Source organism: Denticeps clupeoides, chromosome 3, assembly GCF_900700375.1.
Source record: "Denticeps clupeoides chromosome 3, fDenClu1.1, whole genome shotgun sequence".
Lineage (NCBI taxonomy): Eukaryota > Metazoa > Chordata > Actinopteri > Clupeiformes > Denticipitidae > Denticeps > Denticeps clupeoides.
Window position 1 is genome coordinate 36,221,255 of NC_041709.1, and position 21,817 is coordinate 36,243,071.

Here is a 21,817-nt window from a genome sequence, read left to right on the forward strand (position 1 = left end):
GCGCTTATAGCCACCTCTCACTGTGTGTGTGTGTGTGTGTGTGTGTGTGTGTGTCTGTGTGTGTGTGTGTGTGTGTGTGTGTGTGTGTAGGACCCAGGGATCAGCAGCACTCAGCCTCCAGGCTCCTATTGGCCATTTGATGAGGGGCTGAAAAGAGGAGTGTTCATCAACGACTCGGACGGAAACACCCTCATTGGCAAAGTGCGCAACACACACACACACTTAACTGTAAAAACACACAAACATGTACACACACACACACACACACATCCATCCTCACTGCTGTGTAGGTGTGGCCAGGCTTGACGGCGTTTCCAGACTTTTCCTCGCCCGACACTCAGGAGTGGTGGTTCAACAACCTGCAGCGATTCTACAGTCAGGTGCCCTTCAACGGGGTCTGGATTGTAAGTGACACACAGACGTGGTTCCACACACACACACACACACACACACACACACACACACACCATCTCCCTGTTTCCCTCTCTGTCCAGGATATGAATGAACCATCTAATTTTCTGGACGGTTCTCTAAAAGGCTGCGCGGAGACTGACCTGGACTCCCCTCCATACACACCAGGTCAGTCACACACTCTCTCACACACACACACACACACACACACACACACACACACACTACGGGACCACTGACAGGCCAACAGGAGGAGGTTTAACACTCCAAATGTTAATTTGGTGAATTACAGTGTGTAGAATTTATGGGTGCTAGTAGCCTGGTGAGTAACACACTCGCCTATAAACCAGAAGACCCAGGTTCAAACCCCACTTACTACCATCATGTCCCTGAGCAAGACACTTAACCCTGAGTGTCTCCAGGGGGGACTGTCCCTGTAACTACTGGGTGGTAGTAGCCTGGTGAGTAACACACTCGCCTATGAACCAGAAGACCCAGGTTCAAACCCCACTTACTACCATCATGTCCCTGAGCAGGACACTTAACCCTGAGTGTCTCCAGGGGGGACTGTCCCTGTAACTACTGGGTGGTAGTAGCCTGGTGAGTAACACACTCGCCTATGAACCAGAAGACCCAGGTTCAAACCCCACTTACTACCATCATGTCCCTGAGCAGGACACTTAACCCTGAGTGTCTCCAGGGGGGACTGTCCCTGTAACTACTGGGTGGTAGTAGCCTGGTGAGTAACACACTCGCCTATGAACCAGAAGACCCAGGTTCAAACCCCACTTACTACCATCGTGTCCCTGAGCAGCACACTTAACCCTGAGTGTCTCCAGGTGGGACTGTCCCTGTAACTACTGACACATTATTCAGGAAAATTCTGCTTTTTTCGTTCACTAGAATTAGAACAGATACAGATCTTCAGCACAGAGAACTAGAACCCGCTTCTTGTTTTATATTAATTTCCTATTTCCTGTGTGTGTGTGTGTGTGTGTGTGTGTTCTGTAGGTGTCCTGGGTGGAACGTTGAGATCTAAAACTCTGTGTGCGTCGGCTCTGCAGAAAAGCTCCTCCCACTACAACATCCACAGCATGTACGGACTCATGGAGGCTAAAGCAACCTCAAGGTGATAAAAACAGGCGGGTCCGACTACACAACACACACACACACACACACACTCCCTCTCTTTCCACTTAGCATTCCTCATCACTTCCTTTTCTTAATGAGGACAGTGAGCAAAAAAGGATGCAGAAGTTATCTAATGAGGACTGTTTGCGTGTGTGTGTGTGTGTGTGTGTGTGTGTGTGTGTGTGTGTGTGTTTCTCTCTCACAGTGCGCTGAAGAGGATTTTGGGTAAGAGACCATTCGTGATTTCACGTTCTACATTCCCCAGTCAAGGACTTTATTCTGGACACTGGCTGGGAGACAACAGGAGTCAGTGGAAGGACCTGTACACTTCTATAGCAGGTACACACACACACACACACACACCTCTATAGCAGGTACACACACACACACACACACACACACCTCTATAGCAGGTACACACACACACACACACACACACACACACCTCTATAGCAGGTACACACACACACACACACCTCTATAGCAGGTACACACACACACACACACACCTCTATAGCAGGTACACACACACCTCTATAGCAGGGACACACACACACCTCTATAGCAGGTACACACACACACACACACACACACACACCTCTATAGCAGGTACACACACACACACACTCACACACACACACCTCTATAGCAGGTACACACACACACACACACACACACCTCTATAGCAGGTACACACACACACACACACACACACCTCTATAGCAGGTACACACACACACACACACACACCTCTATAGCAGGTACACACACACACACACACACCTCTATAGCAGATACACACACACACACACCTCTATAGCAGGTACACACACACACCTCTATAGCAGGTACACACACACACACACACACACACACACACACCTCTATAGCAGGTACACACACACACACACACACCTCTATAGCAGATACACACACACACACCTCTATAGCAGGTACACACACACACACACACACCTCTATAGCAGATACACACACACCTCTATAGCAGATACACACACACACACACACACACCTCTATAGCAGATACACACACACACCTCTATAGTAGGTAGACACAGAGTGAGACATGTTTCTGTATGTCCCTCACAACCTCCTGACCTAAACATGACTGAATACTTGAGGGAAGATCTCAGCAGTCCAGAAAGATCTGAGAAGGACCTGATCCTGACTATGTTGCTACTAAAAACATCTACAAGCTGCAGGTCTTGCCAAACCAGACCAACTTCAGGCCCTTTTCATGGGTTTTGTATCTCATCTGTAATTTAATGGCTTTTGGGGATCAGATGATCATCTAACAGACATTTAACACAAATTCTGCGTCTGTATCTGTCTTTGCTCCAGGTATGCTGACCTTTAACCTCCTTGGGATCCCACTGGTGGGCGCTGACATCTGTGGCTTTGGAGGCGACACCACCGAGGAGTTGTGTGTTCGCTGGACCCAGCTAGGGGCGTTTTACCCCTTCACCCGCAACCACAACAGCATGGACCAAAAAGTACACACACAGTATACACACACACACACACACACACAGTATACACACAGTACACGCACAGTATACAAACAGTATACACTATAAACACACAGTATACAAACAGTATACACTATACACACCCTCAGTATACACACAGTACACGCACAGTATACAAACAGTATACACTATAAACACACAGTACACGCACAGTATACAAACAGTATACACTATACACACACACAGTACACGCACAGTATACAAACAGTATACACTATAAACACACAGTATACAAACAGTATACACTATACACACCCTCAGTATACACACAGTACACGCACAGTATACAAACAGTATACACTATAAACACACAGTACACGCACAGTATACAAACAGTATACAAACAGTATACACTATACACACACACAGTACACGCACAGTATACAAACAGTATACAAACAGTATACACTATACACACACACAGTACACGCACAGTATACAAACAGTATACACTATACACACACTCAGAATACACACAGTACACGCACAGTATACAAACAGTATACACTATAAACACACAGTATACACACAGTACACGCACAATATACAATATACACACATACACAGTATACACACAGTACACGCACAGTATACACTATATACACACACACACACACACAGTATACACTATACACACATTCAGTATACACACAGTACACACTTGAACCAAGAACTGAATATATATATATATATATATATATAACAGCAGCGCTGGGGCTGGGAAGACAGATGCTCTGGTCTGTAACATGAATAACGTCATTTGTCAAAGACAGAATTTCATAACATACAAGATGATAAAATAAAATCTTTCTTTGCTCATTATTACTCATTTTCGCGTGGTTGAACGATCTTGGAACTAGAGCTGTAATTCCTGGGCCTAGCTAAGAGGTTGCCGCCCATACTGTCTATGCTCTTGTTCGCCCCCTGGTGGTTGGTTGAGAAAGTGCTTGGTTTGATATGCGGCAGAGCCCGATATTCAAATGTTAAAATCAATTATCTCAATTTAACTCTGACAGCCAAAATCGTGATTAAAATGTTCCCTATTTCTTGTCGTCATGTTTGCTGTGATTTTTGTGCTTCAGGCTCAGGACCCCACAGCGTTCAGCCCTGTTGCCCGGACAGCCATGAAGGAGGTTCTTCTCCTCCGCTACTCACTCTTCCCATTCCTCTACACACTCTTTCACCACGCCCACGCCAACGGGCACACCGTCGCACGACCCCTGCTGTTCGAGTAAGACACACACACACACACACACACCTGGCTGAGGACGGTGTAAAATGTGTATTACGCTTTTAAGGTTCCCCACAGACGAGCAGACATACAGCGTGGACAAGCAGTTCCTGTTGGGGCGGGGCCTGTTGGTGACCCCCGTGTTGGAGGCGGGTGTGACCTCTGTGGAGGGATACTTCCCTAAAGGCCTGTGGTACGACTTTTACACGGTAGGTTCACACACACACACACACACACACACTGTCATCTGCTGTTACCAGTAGTCCAGAGATGATTTTAAAAGAGTGTGTGTGTGTGTGTGTGTGTGTGTGCGTGCGTGTGCGTGTGTGTGTGTGTTAGGGTGACTCACTGGTAAGCAGTGGAGAGAAGATCCAACTGAAGGCTCCTCTGGACAAAATCAACCTGCACATGAGAGAGGAAACCATCATCCCTCTACAGGTGTGTGTGTGTGTGTGTGTGTGTGTGGTCCGGGGAAGGTCTGATGTTGGGCGTGGTGTGTTACAGAGACCCAACACCACCCTGTGGGTGAGCAGCGGGCAGCCGCTGCACCTGGTCTGCGCCCTGTCACGTGGTGGACTGGCCGAGGGACGTCTGTACTGGGACGACGGCGAAACCGTGGACACGTACGAGAACGACCAGTACGCCTACATCCGCTTCAGGGTGGAACAGGTACACACACACGCATGCACACACACACACACACACAGGCATCACCGTCTGAACACCAGAACGTTTCTCTAAACCGGGAAAATTCCGATCCGGCCGGCCAGAACCAGATCAACCTCCTGACCTTTCACCCCAATCGCATCCTACATGCAACAATGGCCGATAACACGTTCAACTATAAGAAATCCTCTCTACGCTGCCAAACAAGGTGAGCGGGGAGTTACAGCGCCCCCTGCAGGTGTGGAGGGGGGTTAAAATAGCGTCCTGGACTTTTCCGATGACGCGTCGTGTGGCCGCGGGCTTTTTAGAAATGCGTTCTCATGTGGGCGGGGCCTGAATGTCTATAATGAACAGAAACCATCACAACATGATTCTTCATTTGTAAACAGTAGTGATTTCTTTTTAGGTGATTGAAAGTGAAGTGATTTCATTGTGATACACAGCAGCACAGCACATAGTGCACACAGTGAAATGTGTCCTCTGTATTTAACCATCACCCTGAGTGAGCAGTGGGCACCATGACAGGCGCCCGGGGAGCAGCGTGTGGGGACGGTGCTTTGATCAGTGGCACCTCAGTGGTACCTTGGCAAAGTGGGATTTGTACCGGCAACCTTCAGATTATGGGGCCACTTCCTTAACCGCTAGGCCACCACTGCCCCAAATAGCATGTATACAGTCCAACAAGCTTTTCCGAAACCCGGGATTTGAACCAGGGACCTTTAGATCTTCAGTCTAACGCTCTCCCAACTGAGCTATTTTGGTTATGAATGAGAACTGAATCCTGCTCTTTAAATCTAAAACCATCACTAAACTGTGCAAACGGTGGTCAGTCGCGGTGAAATCAGTTCGATTCGGGTTCCTGAACGCGCCCATACGCGTACTTTCCACTTCCTGCTTAATAGCCTGTTAATTGGCTGCGGCGTCTGGTTCATATTTTGATTTAGAACATGATGACATCGGAGGTGCTTCACAGTCATGTGGAGGCCACCTACATCACCGTGGAGACCGTGTCCTTCTACGGCGTGAAGACTGAGCCGGTGAAAGTGACCGTGAACTCCCAGGAGGCAACGTTCAGCTACCGAACCAATCAGGTGAGAGAATGCAGCTGCCACGCCCAACATGTCTTCTCTCTAGTCCCGCCCTCTTATCTGACTGTCCCCACCCCTTTAAGGTCCTGACGGTGATCGACCTGGGTCTGAACCTCAGTCAGAACTTCACCATCAGCTGGAAGTAGGAGCTCCAGTGAACTGGCAGCAGCGTTTCATCAGGGGAAGAGCTGAAGTGCAATAATGTGTGTGTGTGGTTTATATTTTAAAACAGGCTCTTAATCTGCATTAAATAAGTTGGTCTGTTCTTGTGATCTGCTGTAAATTGTAAATATTTAGTGTGTGTGGAGATGACACATGAACTGGGATCTCAGCAAGATGATTTTATGAAGGTTGGACGAATGTACCAGGTCTCGGCTGATTGGACATCTGCAGCGTGTTGTGTTGATCTGGGATCTCAGGAAGATGATTGGATGAATGTACGAGGTCTCGGCTGATTGGACGTGTGATTGGACGTCTCTGCAGCGTGTTGTGTTGATCTGGGATCTCAGGAAGATGATTGGATGAATGTACGAGGTCTCGGCTGATTGGACATGTGATTGGACGTCTCTGCAGCGTGTTGTGTTGATCTGGGATCTCAGGAAGATGATTGGATGAATGTACGAGGTCTCGGCTGATTGGTTTGCGTTGTGCCTTCGCTTGTGAGCTTTACTGGGAACGTCCAGCAGGTGGCGCCTCTCACCAGAATGGAATAATTTATAGAATTGAACAATGCTCACTCTCTGCTTCAGAAGTTTTGCTCCACTTGTAACTTTGTGAAGAATTTGTCCCGGTCACAGCTGGACAGACTTGACTTGGTGGTACGAACGTGATTAATAAAATGGAGTCCAGGCTGTTTCTGGTGTTTCAGTTTGTCTCGTATACGGTTATTACGTGTGTGTACAGAATCTACAACAGAGTGAATAAAATAGATGTATTCATAGTTGGGGGTCCTAGTGAACCGGAATTGATCTCTTCATCGATGGTAACTTGAAAGCACGTTGTAAGTCGCTCTGGATAAGGGCGTCTACCAAATGCCGTAAATGTAAATGTAAATGTATGACAATACTGTTAAACCAACACACATCAAAAGCTGCACCTGAAGACCATGTTCGGTTCATTGTTCGGAGCCGTTAGTCAGCTGATGGTCACGGTTCGAAGCTGGACTCCAGCTGGGCGGCCATCTTCCTCATCTTCGTCCCGTTGGGTCAGACGTGATGATCGAGACATTCCAGTTGTCCACGGGGATGGTTCCACCACCAGGACCATGCAGGTGCCACTGGAAGCTTCATACAACCGTCCCATCACATCCAGAACAGAAAATCCTGCTGCACTGTTGATTGACCTCTGACCTCTGCCTGATGATGGCGCTGTTTTAATGGAAGATCTACAGGTGTTTTCCTTGTCCAGACCAGACTTCCCAGTCCCATTCCGAAAACTTCATCATTCCTCCTCGTTTCTAACCACGCCTCGAGGTTTTACTGTGGTGCTGGTCCCATTGTTCTTCTGGGGCGGGCGGGGCGCGACTGAACACGAATACGTGGAGAGATTCTCATCTGAAACGTGGCAGATAACACACACACGGTTCCGTGGAATTCGACTGTAACAGACACGCCCCTCGGCAAGACCGAGCACGTCTCGCCAACACCCGACACGACGTGCCAACAGGCGGTAAACTAGCCATCAATTCATCACGATTAATCGCGATTTATTCTCAACACTACAACCAACGTTGCTTCGTTCATCTCAACTTCAACATCAGCCGAGAAACTTTATTCAGATTATTTTACTTAAACGTTTAGTTTCTGAAATAAAAAATGTGGGCGTGTCTTCGATTAATCGCCAGCGCCTGGCCATTTCCAGCATTTACCAGACGTCCTTATCCAGAGCGACTTACAGTCAGTAGTTACAGGGACAGTCCCCCCCTGGAGACACTCAGGGTTAAGTGTCCTGCTCAGGGACAGGATGGTAGTAAGTGGGATTTGGACCTGGGTCTTCTGGTTCATAGGCGAGTGTGTTACCCACTAGGCGGATTTTCCACACTCAGAACTTCTAGTAATTCTATGTTCTTTCATTTATATGCAAGTGTTAAAGTTTTATAAAAGTATAGCAAGACCTGGGATTTAAGCCCCGCCCCGGACCACACCCACTAAATGGATCTATTCAACACCTTCTGGAAGTAAAGGGATGGATTCCAGGTGAACGACTTCCTGTTTGTTAGAGATCACGTGGCGGCAGGTTCGACTTGAGCAGAAAGAAACTGAAACAAAAAAAAAACTAATATACACGAATAATAAATAATAATAATAATAATAATAAACACCACCATCGTTTTAACCTTCACAGACAGAACTGACCTGATACCGGGTCCTGGCGGGGCGGGTCTGGGCGGAGCTGCGTAGTCCGGTTCCTCCCCAACACCGGCAGGAGGAACCTGGATTCTACAGCGCGGCGTCCCGAGTAGAACCGGAGCGCAGGATCAAGATCCCGAGTAGAACCGGAGCGCAGGATCAAGATCCCGAGTAGAACCGGAGCGCAGGATCAAGATCTCGAGTAGAACCGGAGCGCAGGAACCCGAGTAGAACCGGAGCGCAGGATCAAGATCCCGAGTAGAACCGGAGCGCAGGATCAAGATCTCGAGTAGAACCGGAGCGCAGGAACCCGAGTAGAACCGGAGCGCAGGATCAAGATCCCGAGTAGAACCGGAGCGCAGGATCAAGATCCCGAGTAGAACCGGAGCGCAGGATCAAGATCTCGAGTAGAACCGGAGCGCAGGATCAAGAACCCGAGTAGAACCGGAGCGCAGGATCAGGATCCCGAGTAGAACCGGAGCGCAGGATCAGGATCCCGAGTAGAACCGGAGCGCAGGATCAGGATCCCGAGTAGAACCTGAGCGCAGGATCAGGATCCCGAGTAGAACCGGGGACCCTCTGATGGCGGCGGTGAAGGCTCTCCAGCAGTGGTGTCGCCTGCAGTGTGAGGGGTATCGGGGTGTGGAGGTCACCAACATGACCACCTCGTTCCGAGACGGACTCGCCTTCTGCGCGATCCTACACAGACACCGGCCAGACCTGATGTGAGTTGAGGGAACTTCTGCTTCTTCTCAGGTTCTCCTGCGTGGAACACGTGGCAGGGAGTAGTTTTGATGGGAAAACTGGTCCTGCAGGTCCAGGTTAACGCCATTGTCACGTCGGTAATAGTCCGGGGGTCAGAGGTTAAAGTTGATCCGAGGTCAGCTGCGGTTTTGTGGTGAATTTAAAGATTTTTCTCCCAACTTCATCCCCACAGACACTTCGACTCCCTGAGGAAGGAGAACATTTACGAGAACAACCACCTGGTAAGACCTGATCTTTCTACTGTACCATGATGATGATGATGATTGTGTGTGTTGATGTGTGTGTGTTTTTATATGTTGATTTTTGTGTGTTGATTGTGTGTGTTTTTGTCTGCTGGAGATGTCTATGAACTTCATGTCTCCCCACATCTGTTTGTATGATATGTAGCAGGTGTGTGTGTGTTGATGAGTGTGTGTGTTTTGTGTGTTGATTGTGTGTGTGTGTGTGTTTTTATATGTTGATGTGTGTGTTTTTGTCTGCTGGAGATGTCTATGAACTTCATGTGTCCCCACATCTGTTTGTATGATATGTAGCAGGTGTGTGTGTGTTGATGTGTGTGTGTGTTTTGTGTGTTGATTGTGTGTGTGTGTTTTTATATGTTGATGTGTGTGTTTTTGTCTGCTGGAGATGTCTATGAACTTCATGTGTCCCCACATCTGTTTGTATGATATGTAGCAGGTGTGTGTGTGTTGATGTGTGTGTATGTTTTGTGTGAGTGTTGATGTGTGTGTTGATTTTTTTGTCTGTTGATGTGTGTGTTTTGTGTGTTGATTGTGTGTGTGTGTGTGTGTTTTTATATGTTGATGTGTGTGTTTTTGTCTGCTGGAGATGTCTATGAACTTCATGTGTCCCCACATCTGTTTGTATGATATGTAGCAGGTGTGTGTGTGTGTGTGTGTGTGTGTGTGTGTGTGCGCGTGCGCTGGAATGTTCTCTTGGATCCAAGTTGAAGGTTCTGTTTTGAACGGAACGTCCTCAGAACGTCTGTGTTCTGGTAATGTTCTCCGTGTTTTATTACTTCAGTACTTTATAAAACGCTCCTGCTGCTGGCTGGTGGAGAACCTCCCAGGTCCAGACCTTCTCCACCTTCTCCACCTTCTTCACCCTGCCGGCTCTCGATATGGGCGCCATCACAGCGCCGTCCGTCTTTATGTCCCGGTACGCGCCCATCCTGCCGGGACAGGTCGGGATTGCGTGGCCGCCGAGCGGGGCGGGGCAGGCTGGGACGTCCCTGGGTGTGTGTGAGTGTGGAAGTTTTGGGTTTTTCCTGATAAGGTGTGTGTGTGTGTGTGTGTGTGTGTGTGTGTGTGTGTGAAAGCTGGTGACCTGAACAGACTGTAGATAGGAGCTCCTCCCACCTTATCAGCTGCTCTTTGTTCCGTTCTGCTGCAGTGACACGTGACCTCAGGTGACATGTGACCTCCATCGTCCGTGTGTGTGTGTGTGTGTGTGTGAGCAGGCATTCCATGTTGCAGAAGACCAGTTGGGAATTCCTGCTCTCCTGGATGCAGAGGACATGGTGGCACTGAAGGTCCCTGATCGACTCAGCATTCTAACATACGTGTCCCAGTATTACAACTACTTCCATGGACGTTCTCCCAGTAGGACACACCTTCATACCTGCTCGCTAGAGTGTGTGTGTGTGTGTGTGTGTGTGTGTGTGTGTTTACAGGATCAGTAGGATCATTTCAGATGGATGAATTGCAGTGTTGTGTGTGTGTGTGTGTGTGTGTGTGTCCATGTCTTCAGTTGGTGGCATGGCTGGTATCAAGAGACCTGCAGAATCGCCTGGTGATCCACCTTCAACCAAGAAGAACCAGCCAGTTCCAGCCAACGTCGTCACTGTCCCCAGTCAGGTAACACACACACACACACACACACACACACACACAGAGTGTATGCCATGCGCATAATCAGGGCTGTATTCACGTTTCATCTCACCTGTGACAAGTTGGAGAGAAGGTCTTACAAAGGTGACATTCTGTGTAAATGTAGACATTTCCAGCATTTACCAGACGCCCTTATCCAGTAGTTACAGGGACAGTCCCCCCTGGAGACACTCAGGGTTAAGTGTCCTGCTCAGGGACATGATGGTAGTAAGTGGGGTTTGAACCTGGGTCTTCTGGTCCATAGTAAGTAGCTACAGGGACAGTCCCCCCTGGAGACACTCAGGGATAAGTGTCTTGCTCAGGGACATGATGGTAGTAAGTGGGGTTTGAACCTGGGTCTTCTGGTCCATAGTAAGTAGCTACAGGGACAGTCCCCCCTGGAGACACTCAGGGATAAGTGTCTTGCTCAGGGACATGATGGTAGTAAGTGGGGTTTGAACCTGGGTCTTCTGGTCCATAGTAAGTAGCTACAGGGACAGTCCCCCCTGGAGACACTCAGGGATAAGTGTCTTGCTCAGGGACATGATGGTAGTAAGTGGGGTTTGAACCTGGGTCTTCTGGTCCATAGTAAGTAGCTATAGGGACAGTCCCCCCTGGAGACACTCAGGGATAAGTGTCCTGCTCAGGGACATGATGGTAGTAAGTGGGGTTTGAACCTGGGTCTTCTGGTTCATAGTAAGTAGCTACAGGGACAGTCCCCCCTGGAGACACTCAGGGTGAAGTGTCCTGCTCAGGGACATGATGGTAGTAAGTGGGGTTTGAACCTGGGTCTTCTGGTCCATAGTAAGTAGCTACAGGGACAGTCCCCCCTGGAGACACTCAGGGTGAAGTGTCCTGCTCAGGGACATGATGGTAGTAAGTGGGGTTTGAACCTGGGTCTGAGTGTTCGGCACACTTGGCCACCACCTCATGGATCTGATGACCTGCAGATTACAGCAGAGCTGAAGCTCTTTCTGATCATCTTCTCAAACAGTAGAACTGTGAACATTATAACTATACACGACTATAAAAGTTCGGAACTATTTTCTGTTTGTACATTTAGTTAAATTATTCACCATTTTAACGACAGTTCTGTTTATTTAATGCAGTGGCATCTTCTGATTGGTCCTTTTAATGAATGAATTTATCTTTTAAATATAAAACCAGAGAGCAGCTCAGTCCAATCGCGGTGGGACCATGAGCAGCAGCTGCAACGCCTGTAAGACTCACGTCCACCTGGTCCAGCGCCACCTGGTGGACGGGAAGCTCTACCACAGGAACTGCTTTAAGTAAGAAATGCACATGGTGGAGGTGTGGCTTGTGGAATGGAGGATCATGGGAAGTTTTGGTTTTACCTGCAGGTGTTCTGAATGCAGCACCATCCTCCTCCCTGGAACCTACAAACCCGGAATTAAACCTGGAACCTTCATCTGCACCACACACCAGAACATACCTAACGTTCGGAACCCTGCTTCACCCAATCAGAACACCAGCACTCTCTCGTCCAATCAGAACCCAAAATCTAAACTGGAAGACCTGGTTCCTAAAAGTGACCAGAAGATTAGATCTTCTCCTGTTCCTGCTGGTGGCAGCAGCAAGCCCGACCGCCAGACTCCGCCCACCAGTACCACGAACAACAACAACGCCACCGCCAAGCCGTTCACCATCTCTGCTCTGAGCCAACGAACAGCAGAACCCACGAGCAGGGTCACCACGCCGAGGAACCAACAAACCACCATCACGAGTTCCACCAACAAGCCTCCAGCAGGGACCTCCTCCTTCCAGCCCCAGACTTCCAGCAGTGTCGCGCTGAAGAACCAGCAGGCCCGGCAGAGGTTCTTTCAACCTGAAACTGGAACCTCAACATCAGGAACCAGCAGCAGAAGTGGAGTTCTGGCTTCAGTACAGGTGGATCCAAGTCCAGCCCAGCGGTCAGTGGGTGTCTCAGCGGCGGGTGGCGGAGACAGAAAGGGGCGGGTGCTACTGAAGGTGGGGCAGTGGGGGAAGGAGGAGAAGGAGGAGAAGGAGAGAGCCAAGCAGGTGATCATCAAGAAAGTTCTGGAGGACAAGATGTCAGGAGCTGCAGCTCTGAAGCACGCAGAGAAGAGACCAGGAGCAGAGTTAAAGGACACAGAGAAGAGGTAAACACACACACACACACCAACAAATCCTGCATGTCCAGCACGTGGCACGTCCCCTGGTGGACAGGACATGTCACAGCAGGAGAACGTGCAGGCGGAACGTCTGATGAGACTTTTCAGAGATCAGTGAACGGGTCCTTTTGAAAAACACACGCCCACGTCGGTGTCATGTGACGTTGGAGGAGGAGCTTCTCGCAGGAGGTGGGTGTGGTAAAAACGTGGTTGCCCCAGGAACCGTGAGAAGAACTGCTCGTCAGTCAGAACTACGTTCCAATATTCAAACAAATAGGAAGAAATTTGCTCCAGAACATCATGTTCTGCAGTTAGGACATTACATGTATTTTTCCTTATTAAGATAATAAATGTTCTCAGGTGTTAACATGACCACGCCTTCCAACAGTCCCGCCCCCTCCGGACGAGTGCAAATGAGGCCCGTGGGGGCGTGTCTTCAGCCAACCAGCAGCCCAAGAGCCAATAGGAGCCCAGCAGCCTTCACCAGCAACAAGGAGAGCAGGGACTACAGCTCACCTTCAACAAACAGTGCAGGTGAACACACACACACACACACACACACACACACATGCACAAGCAGCCTCTCTCACACACACGTGAAGAAGTCGGTAGAACCTGGAACAGGAGATTGATGCGTCGCTGCACAGTGACTGTTCGATGCTGAAGTCACCTCCTCGTCCTTCTCCACACCTGTGTGTGTGTGTGTGTGTGTGTGTGTGTGTGTGTGTGTGTGTGTGTGTGTGTGTGTGTGTTATTATTTAAACAGAACGTGAACCCGTGCCATCAGATTGGAGGTCTCTGCTGAAGCCGGTCACTAAAGACCAGAAGTAAGTGTGAGTGGGTGTGTGTCTCACTTCGTCCTGGTCACTCTCTTGCCGCGTTGTGATTGGTTGTGAGGAGTCATGTGTGTTTTTACTCTGCTCTTGTGTAGTAAATGCCGCCGCTCTCTCTCTCTCTCTCTCTCTCTCTCTCTCTCTCTCTCTCTCTCTCTCTCGTCTGCTCACCTTCTCTCAGGTCCTGTGGCTCCAGAGATCGGCTGGAACCTCAGAGCTCGGGGCCCGAGGCCCTGAAAGCTCCACCCACCTCCGCCCGCGGCACCACCGGCGGCTCCGCCCCTGCTGGCGGGGGTGAGGAACGGGAGGAGGGCGGGAAGTAAAACGACGGTCACCGTTTCACCGTGTTTATATTTCTTACAGCCAATAGGAGCGCAGGTGTCAAAGATGACGTCACCACAACGAAACTAGCGAAGGTGGGCGTGGTTTCCCTTAGTCGGCGCGTTTGGCTACGAGATTCTTGTTAAGTGTGTTGGGCGTGTGTGTGCAGGGGAACCCCGACCGTGTCCCCGCAGAGGACATCGACGCCGAGCTGCAGCAGATAGAGGAGCGTCTGGATCAACTGGAGAAGGAGGGGGTGGAGCTGGAGAAGAAGCTGAGGGCGTGTGAAGAGAGTCAGTGCACACACACACACACACACACACACACACACACTGGCTTTAACCGGAGCGTGTTCGCGCCGCAGACCGCGAGGACGACCTCCTGCAGAACGAGCTCATGGTCCAGTGGTTCCACCTGATCAGGAACAAGCAGGTGTACATGAGGCGCGAGTCCGAGCTCGTCTACATGTGAGTGTGTGGGAGAGAGAGGGAGAGAGAGGGAGAGAGAGAGCTCGTGCCGGGTTCTACGTGTTCTCCGTGTTCTGAGCCGTGTTTGTGTGGTGACCAGAGCCAAAACCCAGGACCTGGAGGAACAGCAGCCGAGTGTGGAGGCAGAACTTAGAAGACTGCTGGAGAAACCAGGTAAAGACACGACACCCACACACCCACACACCCACACACACACACACACACACACACACGCGTATCAACACACATTTAATAAACACATTCCAGAACACCTGAAGACGGCCTTCGACCGTAAGAAGGAGGAGGAGCTGATGAATCGCCTGGTGGGAATTGTGAACGACCGGAACGCCATTTTGGAGGGACTGGATGAGGACAGACTGAGGTGTGTGTGTGTGTGTGTGTGTGTGTGTGTGTGTGTGCCCACCACTGCAGCCCTTTTCTGACTACAATTGTTTTGCATAGAGAGGAAGAAGAGGATGAGCAGCTGATGAAGATGATGGAGAGTCTGGGTGAGTTTCACAACCAGCAAACCGAACACTGAGCACCTTCACACGGCAGCTCAAGACCTTCCTCTTTAGAGAAGATTTAGATGAACTTGGAACCTTCTTCTTGTCTGACTTCTGTATAGAAACTAGAACAGAGTGAATAAAAAGATTGTATTCATAGTTGGGGGTCCTGGTGAACCAGAACTGACCACTTCATCCATGGTGACATGGAAGCACGTTGTAAGTCGCTCTGGATGAGGACGTCACAGGACAGACATTACAACCAACTACAGCAGGTGGACAAACTACGACCCGCAGGCCACGCTCAGCACATCCAGGCTATTCGAACCATCACAGGACTTTACATTTCCAGCATTTACCAGACGCCCTTATCCAGAGCACCTTACACCCAGTAGTTACAGGGACAGTCCCTCCTGGACACACTCAGGATTTAGTGTTCTGCTCAGGGACACGATGGTAGTAAGTGGGGTTCGAACCTGGGTCTTCTGGTTCTGGTCCCACTAGGCCACCACCAGTCACAGGACGGACCTTACTACTGAGTACAGCAGGGGAGGACAAACTACAGTCTGCACGTTACGTTCAGCTCGTTCGTCTTTTTAATCCAGCACACTGAAGTTATCATAATTATGACTGCATTTATTTGACCTTCTGTAATGCCTGGTGTTCCACCAGGTGGCGCACTAGGGACAGATACAGCTGATGGTCTTCGCCCGAACCCAGCAGGTTTTTACGCGGGTTTGCGCGGTAAATGAGCGTTTAGGTGATTAATTTCGATTAGACCAGGAAGGATGAGAAAATGGATGCTGAGGAGTTGAAACTGATTGTGGGACACTGCAGCACAGCACATGGTGACGCGGTGAAACGTGTCCTCTGTATTTAACCATCACCCTTGGTGACAGTTGGCACCATGACAGGGAACAGCGTGTGGGGACGGGACCTTCGTCAAGGGGACCAGCAACACAGTTCTCACTAAAAGTGAATGTAAATATTAACACCATAATGCCTGTTTTATGATTTATGTCTGATATACATATTAATCCGGTGCTGGACCAGCCCACAAATTTTTAAATAAAAAAAAAAGATAAATCCAAATAATATTTAAAGTATACAAACAGGAGTCCATTCTAGTTGGTCCTGTGCTGCCAGAGTTTTACCATTAAAAAGATAAGCGAGGGGTGCGGTCATCTCATCAAAATGAAACAAATGGAAGATTAGCTATCGAGAAGTTCGTCACAAATCAACCTTGACCAGGAAATGAATTAAACCCACTGTTGTGCAGCATGTGTGTGTGTGTGTGTGTGTGTGTGTGTGTGTGTGTGTGTGTGTGTGTACATGAAAGGGCCAGTCTGAGGTCAGAGATCTGCTGGTTTCACTGCTTTGCTCTGTAGAACGTGCTGTGGTGCCCCGCCCGGTTCAGGACCCGTGTCTATCTGTACTGGTGCCTGATGTGACTCTTTTTCTCCTCAACAGAGACCAAGAAAGACAAGGACAAGAAGAAGACTGTCAAGTCAAAGCTGTTTGGGAGGACAACATAGTGTGTGTGGACGTGCTTTATTGTCTGCACTTGGTTGTATGTTTTTGGTGATTCATATTGAATCTGTATTAATAGAGGCGGAGCTACACACACCAAACATCTGAACATTCTCTTCAGTTTTATTAGCATCAAATTGATCTTGATCCTCTGTCTCGGGTCCTTTCCACTGTGGGTTCTGTGTGAAGTTATTCTTATTATTCATTAAATAATTACTGTAATACACCACAATGGATCATTTGTCTTAGTAAAATAAAAAAATATATATTTATAATAACATTTATTAATGCCTGTTTCTGTGTTCTATACAGAAGCGTACAGTAAATCGAGACTCACTTTTACTGCGGTGAAATCTCGGCGCGACGTCTGAGGTGTAAACCGAGATGATATAATAATTCCAACTGAACTGCACCTTCCAGCAGTAAAGCAGCTTTTCATGTGGACAAAGCTTCAGGTTGAAGACAAAATGGTTATTTCAAATGCTTAATATGACGTTCAAATGTACTTCTTATGTTTGAAACTATCGACATTTTTATTCTTTTAATGTTTAAAGTGAGTGGAAATAAATGCTCTTAAAGGTTGAGCTCATTTTCACTTGTAAATCACCAGATCATAATTCTTCAGTGAATAATGTCGGTGTGAGAAGTAAGGAGTAAATCCACTGATGAAGGAGTCTTACCTGAAGAAGAAACTCAGTCGGCAGGACAGACATAGTCGCTGGTTCTCGTGAGCGCCGAAGGGGCGAGCGGGTGTGCGAATAAGAGGCTAAAAGACACGTAAAGGCATCCTGGAAGTCTTATGTAGTGAAAAGTGAAAGGGACACTGCAGCACAGCACACCGTGAGACAGTGAAACGTGTCCTCTGTATTTAACCATCACCCTTGGTGAGCAGTGGGCACCATGACAGGCGCCCGGGGACCAGCGTGTGGGGACGGGACCTTCATCAAGGGAACCAGCAACACAGTTCCCACTAAAAGTGAATGTAAATATTAGCACACTAACGCCTTCACCTTCGTGAAGAAACGCAAACATCCAGCTGAGGAGCAAGTGACCAGGTCTGACCTTCGCAGTCCCACAGAGGTACTTTAGTGGCTCTTCTTGTTGTCTAAGATGTTTCTTCTACACTTTCCAAAGTTGGAGAAGGTCCTGTTGACCACTGGATCAGAGTGAACGAAGCAGCTGACCAAGCTGATGAGGGCATGCTGAGGGAGGGACGAAGATGGGAAAAATTCAACAACAACCCATCGACACACATCATGACCACACCGGAGCTGGACTTGCGAGCAGAGATGGGCGTCCAAACGGGCAAATGACAACTCTGACCTATGTCATGTCCCAGGCTCTCAGAACGTTGTGGCTGATGCCCTGAGCCATGTGCTTTTTGTGAAGGTTGGGCACAGACGGATAAGTTTGTCTCTCAGGCAGCACTGTCCCCCTCCTGGTCTCAGCTGCCCTGGTAACCCCCCCCGTAACCCCGTAACCCCGTAACACAGTTACATAAATCATTACAGCAAAAATCTATATTCATTAAATACATATATTCACATTCACATTACGGCAAGAGTTAGCATGCTACCAACTAACCACTAATTAGCTCCCCTAAAGCACCATCCAGTAAACATCAATGCCTTCATCTTGCAGGGACAGGGTCTACAGGAGGAACCCAGGACCAACCGCACCAGCATATGGTCTCACAAGGGGTCTGAGGATCTCATCTCGGCTCCTGATGGCAGTCAGGCTGCCTCTGGCGAGCTGTGCGGCCCCCCAAAGAAATGCCCCCCACACCATTACTGACCCAATTAATCATTTAATCGATGCATCGTGATGCATACGTGGACGATTCATAATTCAGAACATAATCGACTGCGTCACAATGACGTTGCTTGGTGGCTTCCTGGCGGTGGTGTAAAAATGATCGTTATAAAGTAGTGCCCGTGTTGTACCGAATTCTGTGACCCTAGATGGTGCTGTGCCACGAAAGATTATCTGTCAAAAATTTATAACACACGATAATTATTAGCTGAATTAATTGATTTCTGAGTGTTAATTGTGTACTTTGAGAGCAACGAACAACTTGTTATTTTAACAAGTTAAACCATGTCAGGTAACTTCCTCCATCCTCTCATACCTGCAACTACAACATTTACCATTCTGATCCGGAACAGGAAGCAGGGACAAGAGGAGATGTCAGATATTCTGACCGGGATGCAATAGGGTCCGTAATCAGAATGTCCCGTCCCCACACACTGCTCCCCGGGCACCTGTCATGGTGCCCACTGTCACCAAGGGTGATGGTTAAATACAGAGGACACATTTCACTGTGTGCACCGTGTTTCAAGTGACCATCACTTCACTTTATCACATTAGAAAAACACGCTTACTTTTCGCCCTGAGCCCCGCGGCCTTAAAATGTCCTCCAAAGAGCAGAAATGCTGCATGTGCTCAGTCCGTCCTCACCGTCTTCCCGCTCGGCGTCCACACCGTGTTCACGGTCGAAATAGTCCCATCAGGGTGAAATAGTCCCATCAGGGTGAAATAGTCCCATCAGGGTGAAATTGTCCCGTCAGGGTTGGATCTTTTACACTCAGTATTGCTGTTCACTGTTTATATGTGAATAAAAGTTTTGACTGGCAACTTTTTACCAATTTTACCTGAATTAATAATAAAATAATATGAATAGAAAGGTATTAGATATTAAAATAAACGATTTGTCCATAAATCAGGTTTATAGTTACTAATTGTTCACAATTACAAACGTTACTTAATTTCATCTTTACAATAGAGGCCTGAACTGAATCTTTGTTCTGTTCTCTTTCACAGTTCTGACCGTTTTAGAAAGAAAAGGTCTCGTTTCTGTGCTGCGACTGAAAAACGGACATTTACATGTTGAGTTGTATTACAGTACAACAGTAATGTGGGTTCAGTTCTGTCACTGCAGTGAAATGAGACATTTGGAAAAGTTTCTAGTGGTTAAGAAGAACAATACAAACACTTTTCTGCTCATTTCTGCTCCACACCTCCCGTATCTTTTAATAATTTCGGACGTCCCCTCGTGTGTGCCGGTGTGGTTGAGGGTTTGACGGGGCCGTGTACATCACGTACCACACCGTAAATAAATACACTCTTATTGCCCGCGTGTTCCAGCTTGTCCCCGTCCATTTAGTTCACGTTCCATGCCCCTAGATAAGAAGGTGACAGCTCTTTTTTGGTTACTATGGTGATGGACAGGTTGACGGATGAGATTAGACGATGTGCTCTGCATTAAGAGTAGAGTGGAGGTGGAAGGGGTCCTGGAGAGGTGGAGGAATGAAGGCCAGTAGGACAGAAGACATGTGTGTGGAGGAGAGGGAGCAGGACAGCAGGATGGTCAGGTGAAAGAGAGGTGAAGGAGGGAAGATCTGGATGTGGTGAGAGGACATGCAGGTGAGGAAGAGGAAGATGAATAGGACAAGCTGGAAAAAATCTTCCTCAGAACCACCAGAACGCTGGTCGCCAGTCTTGCCTGTAGGTGGCGCCCTTTGCACACATCTCAGGATCTAGAGAACCCACGTAGCGCAGATGAAGCAGCACAACTGAACTTTTACAAAAAGCACACAACCACAGCCATTCTGGTCTTCAGTGGGAACCTTTCAGGTCTTTCTGCAGATGGTTCCATGGCTCCGTCTAAACCCGAGGAGCATTCAGCAGAGAACCTCATAGAACCTTCACACAGAACATTCAAAATATCACCATGTGAATTTCATGCCTGATCGTAGACAACTCAACGTTCTCTACACATCTTCTCCATTCACTGATCTGTTTCTCGCCGTGGTTATGATCTGCTGCCATGTTAGAACCCAGCGTGAGGAGTCAGGGGGACTGATCCAAGATCCTCCTCTCGCCAGAAGAGCGGCACGTTGTAGGGGAGAGTCGGGGTCGTCGGGGTCACAGCTGGGTTGTTCCACCACCAAACAGACAAGAACATGATCACTACAGTCCCTAATGCAGGGCGGAGCCGTAGGGCAGGGGTCCGTTCCTGTTACGATGATGAGGGCTGCATGTTTTGTGTGTGTGTGTGTGTGTGTGTGTGTGTTATGCTGCAGTAACATATGCTGTGTACCTGAGCCTCTTCGTTCCGCTGTCATTATATCTCCAATCCTAGAACCGTCCTTTAGAACACAGAACAACAGGCAGAGGCTTTTGTTTGTGTTTTATTTGTGTTCAACAACGTGTTTAACACAGAAACACACACACACACACACACACGCACACACAACAAACTTTAGGACAGAAAGTAGGGCGGGACCGGACACAAGTCGAGTTAAACTTGCAGTGAAAAATGCATCATGAACAGTGAAAGTGAAGTGATTGTCATTGTGAAACACTGCAGCACAGCACACAGTGACACGGTGAAACGTGTCCTCTGTATTTAACCGTCACCCTTGGTGACAGTGGGCACCATGACAGGCGCCCGGGGAGCAGCGTGTGGGGACGGGACCTTCATCAAGGGGACCTCAGTGGCACCTTGGCTGGTCGGTTTCGAACCCCCAACCTTTTCTGCTGTTTAATGTTTAAGATTCACTCTTTTTGGAAAATAAAACGTCAGAGCAATGACAATCACTTTCAGTAAAGTAAAGTAAAGTAATAAAAAAAAGGAATTAAGTAGAGTAGCGAATTATATTTACCTCATTACTGTCCTCCGCTGACTTCAGTTCCTTCCGCACAGTGACAGTGATTGGTTGGTGATGACAGTTTTATGATCAGACATTCGTTCATTGACTGTGTGTGTGTGTGTGTGTGTGTGAGAGAGAGAGAGAGAGAGAGAGAGAGAGTTATTGAGGTGTGTGTGTTTATGAAAATAGAACAGGAATAAAGCCCTACTGTGTGTAAATGGGTGCACTGAGAATTCTGGAAAAACCATTAAAAACAGAAGAGTTTTGTGTGAACACACACACACACACACACACACA

At 48.3% G+C, this 21,817-nt stretch overlaps 2 protein-coding genes and 1 long non-coding RNA gene across 4 annotated transcripts in view; 2 read left to right on the forward strand and 1 right to left on the reverse strand.

Annotated features, from left to right (window-relative positions):
• Window positions 1-7,017, forward strand: part of gaa2 (alpha glucosidase 2) — a 7,245-nt gene extending 228 nt beyond the window's left edge. The window contains exons 2-13 of the mRNA XM_028971763.1: window positions 91-201; window positions 291-404; window positions 495-579; window positions 1,423-1,540; window positions 1,748-1,881; window positions 2,905-3,056; window positions 4,175-4,323; window positions 4,391-4,532; window positions 4,663-4,761; window positions 4,828-4,992; window positions 5,934-6,080; window positions 6,161-7,017. Of these exons, the coding sequence (XP_028827596.1) occupies window positions 91-201; window positions 291-404; window positions 495-579; window positions 1,423-1,540; window positions 1,748-1,881; window positions 2,905-3,056; window positions 4,175-4,323; window positions 4,391-4,532; window positions 4,663-4,761; window positions 4,828-4,992; window positions 5,934-6,080; window positions 6,161-6,223 (1,479 nt within the window). The 3' untranslated portion in view covers window positions 6,224-7,017. The remainder of the gene's footprint in view (window positions 1-90; window positions 202-290; window positions 405-494; window positions 580-1,422; window positions 1,541-1,747; window positions 1,882-2,904; window positions 3,057-4,174; window positions 4,324-4,390; window positions 4,533-4,662; window positions 4,762-4,827; window positions 4,993-5,933; window positions 6,081-6,160) is intronic.
• Window positions 7,018-8,420: 1,403 nt separating this feature from the next.
• Window positions 8,421-17,146, forward strand: micall2b (mical-like 2b). Of its 2 annotated transcripts, XM_028972149.1 has the most exons (17): window positions 8,421-9,150; window positions 9,363-9,411; window positions 10,214-10,348; window positions 10,650-10,791; window positions 10,940-11,046; window positions 12,226-12,347; window positions 12,420-13,199; window positions 13,600-13,745; window positions 13,978-14,038; window positions 14,226-14,338; window positions 14,408-14,460; window positions 14,535-14,658; window positions 14,730-14,832; window positions 14,933-15,006; window positions 15,100-15,214; window positions 15,295-15,341; window positions 16,809-17,146. In XM_028972149.1, the coding sequence occupies exons 1-17, from the start codon at window positions 9,008-9,010 to the stop codon at window positions 16,871-16,873; spliced, it is 2,379 nt and encodes a 792-aa protein (XP_028827982.1). In that variant the 5' UTR covers window positions 8,421-9,007; the 3' UTR covers window positions 16,874-17,146. The 2 variants fall into 2 exon arrangements, with proteins under 2 accessions (XP_028827982.1, XP_028827983.1); XM_028972150.1 differs by lacking the exon at window positions 10,214-10,348.
• A 3,432-nt stretch (window positions 17,147-20,578) lies between these two features.
• LOC114785935 (uncharacterized) lies at window positions 20,579-21,578 on the reverse strand. The gene is made up of 3 exons (XR_003749137.1): window positions 21,533-21,578; window positions 20,968-21,016; window positions 20,579-20,798 (listed from the first exon to the last, which is right to left on the reverse strand). It is a non-coding gene; the product is annotated as an uncharacterized LOC114785935 (long non-coding RNA).
• Between the last annotated feature and the right edge of the window lie 239 nt (window positions 21,579-21,817).

Bases quoted from the DNA above. Each gene is read 5' to 3' on its own strand.
- micall2b (XM_028972149.1), top strand. From the start codon at position 9,008: ATGGCGGCGGTGAAGGCTCTCCAGCAGTGGTGTCGCCTGCAGTGTGAG. The intron at 10,792-10,939 runs GTAGGACACACC...CCATGTCTTCAG, and splicing joins CTTCCATGGACGTTCTCCCA to TTGGTGGCATGGCTGGTATC. The intron at 14,339-14,407 runs GTGAGGAACGGG...TATTTCTTACAG, and splicing joins CTCCGCCCCTGCTGGCGGGG to CCAATAGGAGCGCAGGTGTC.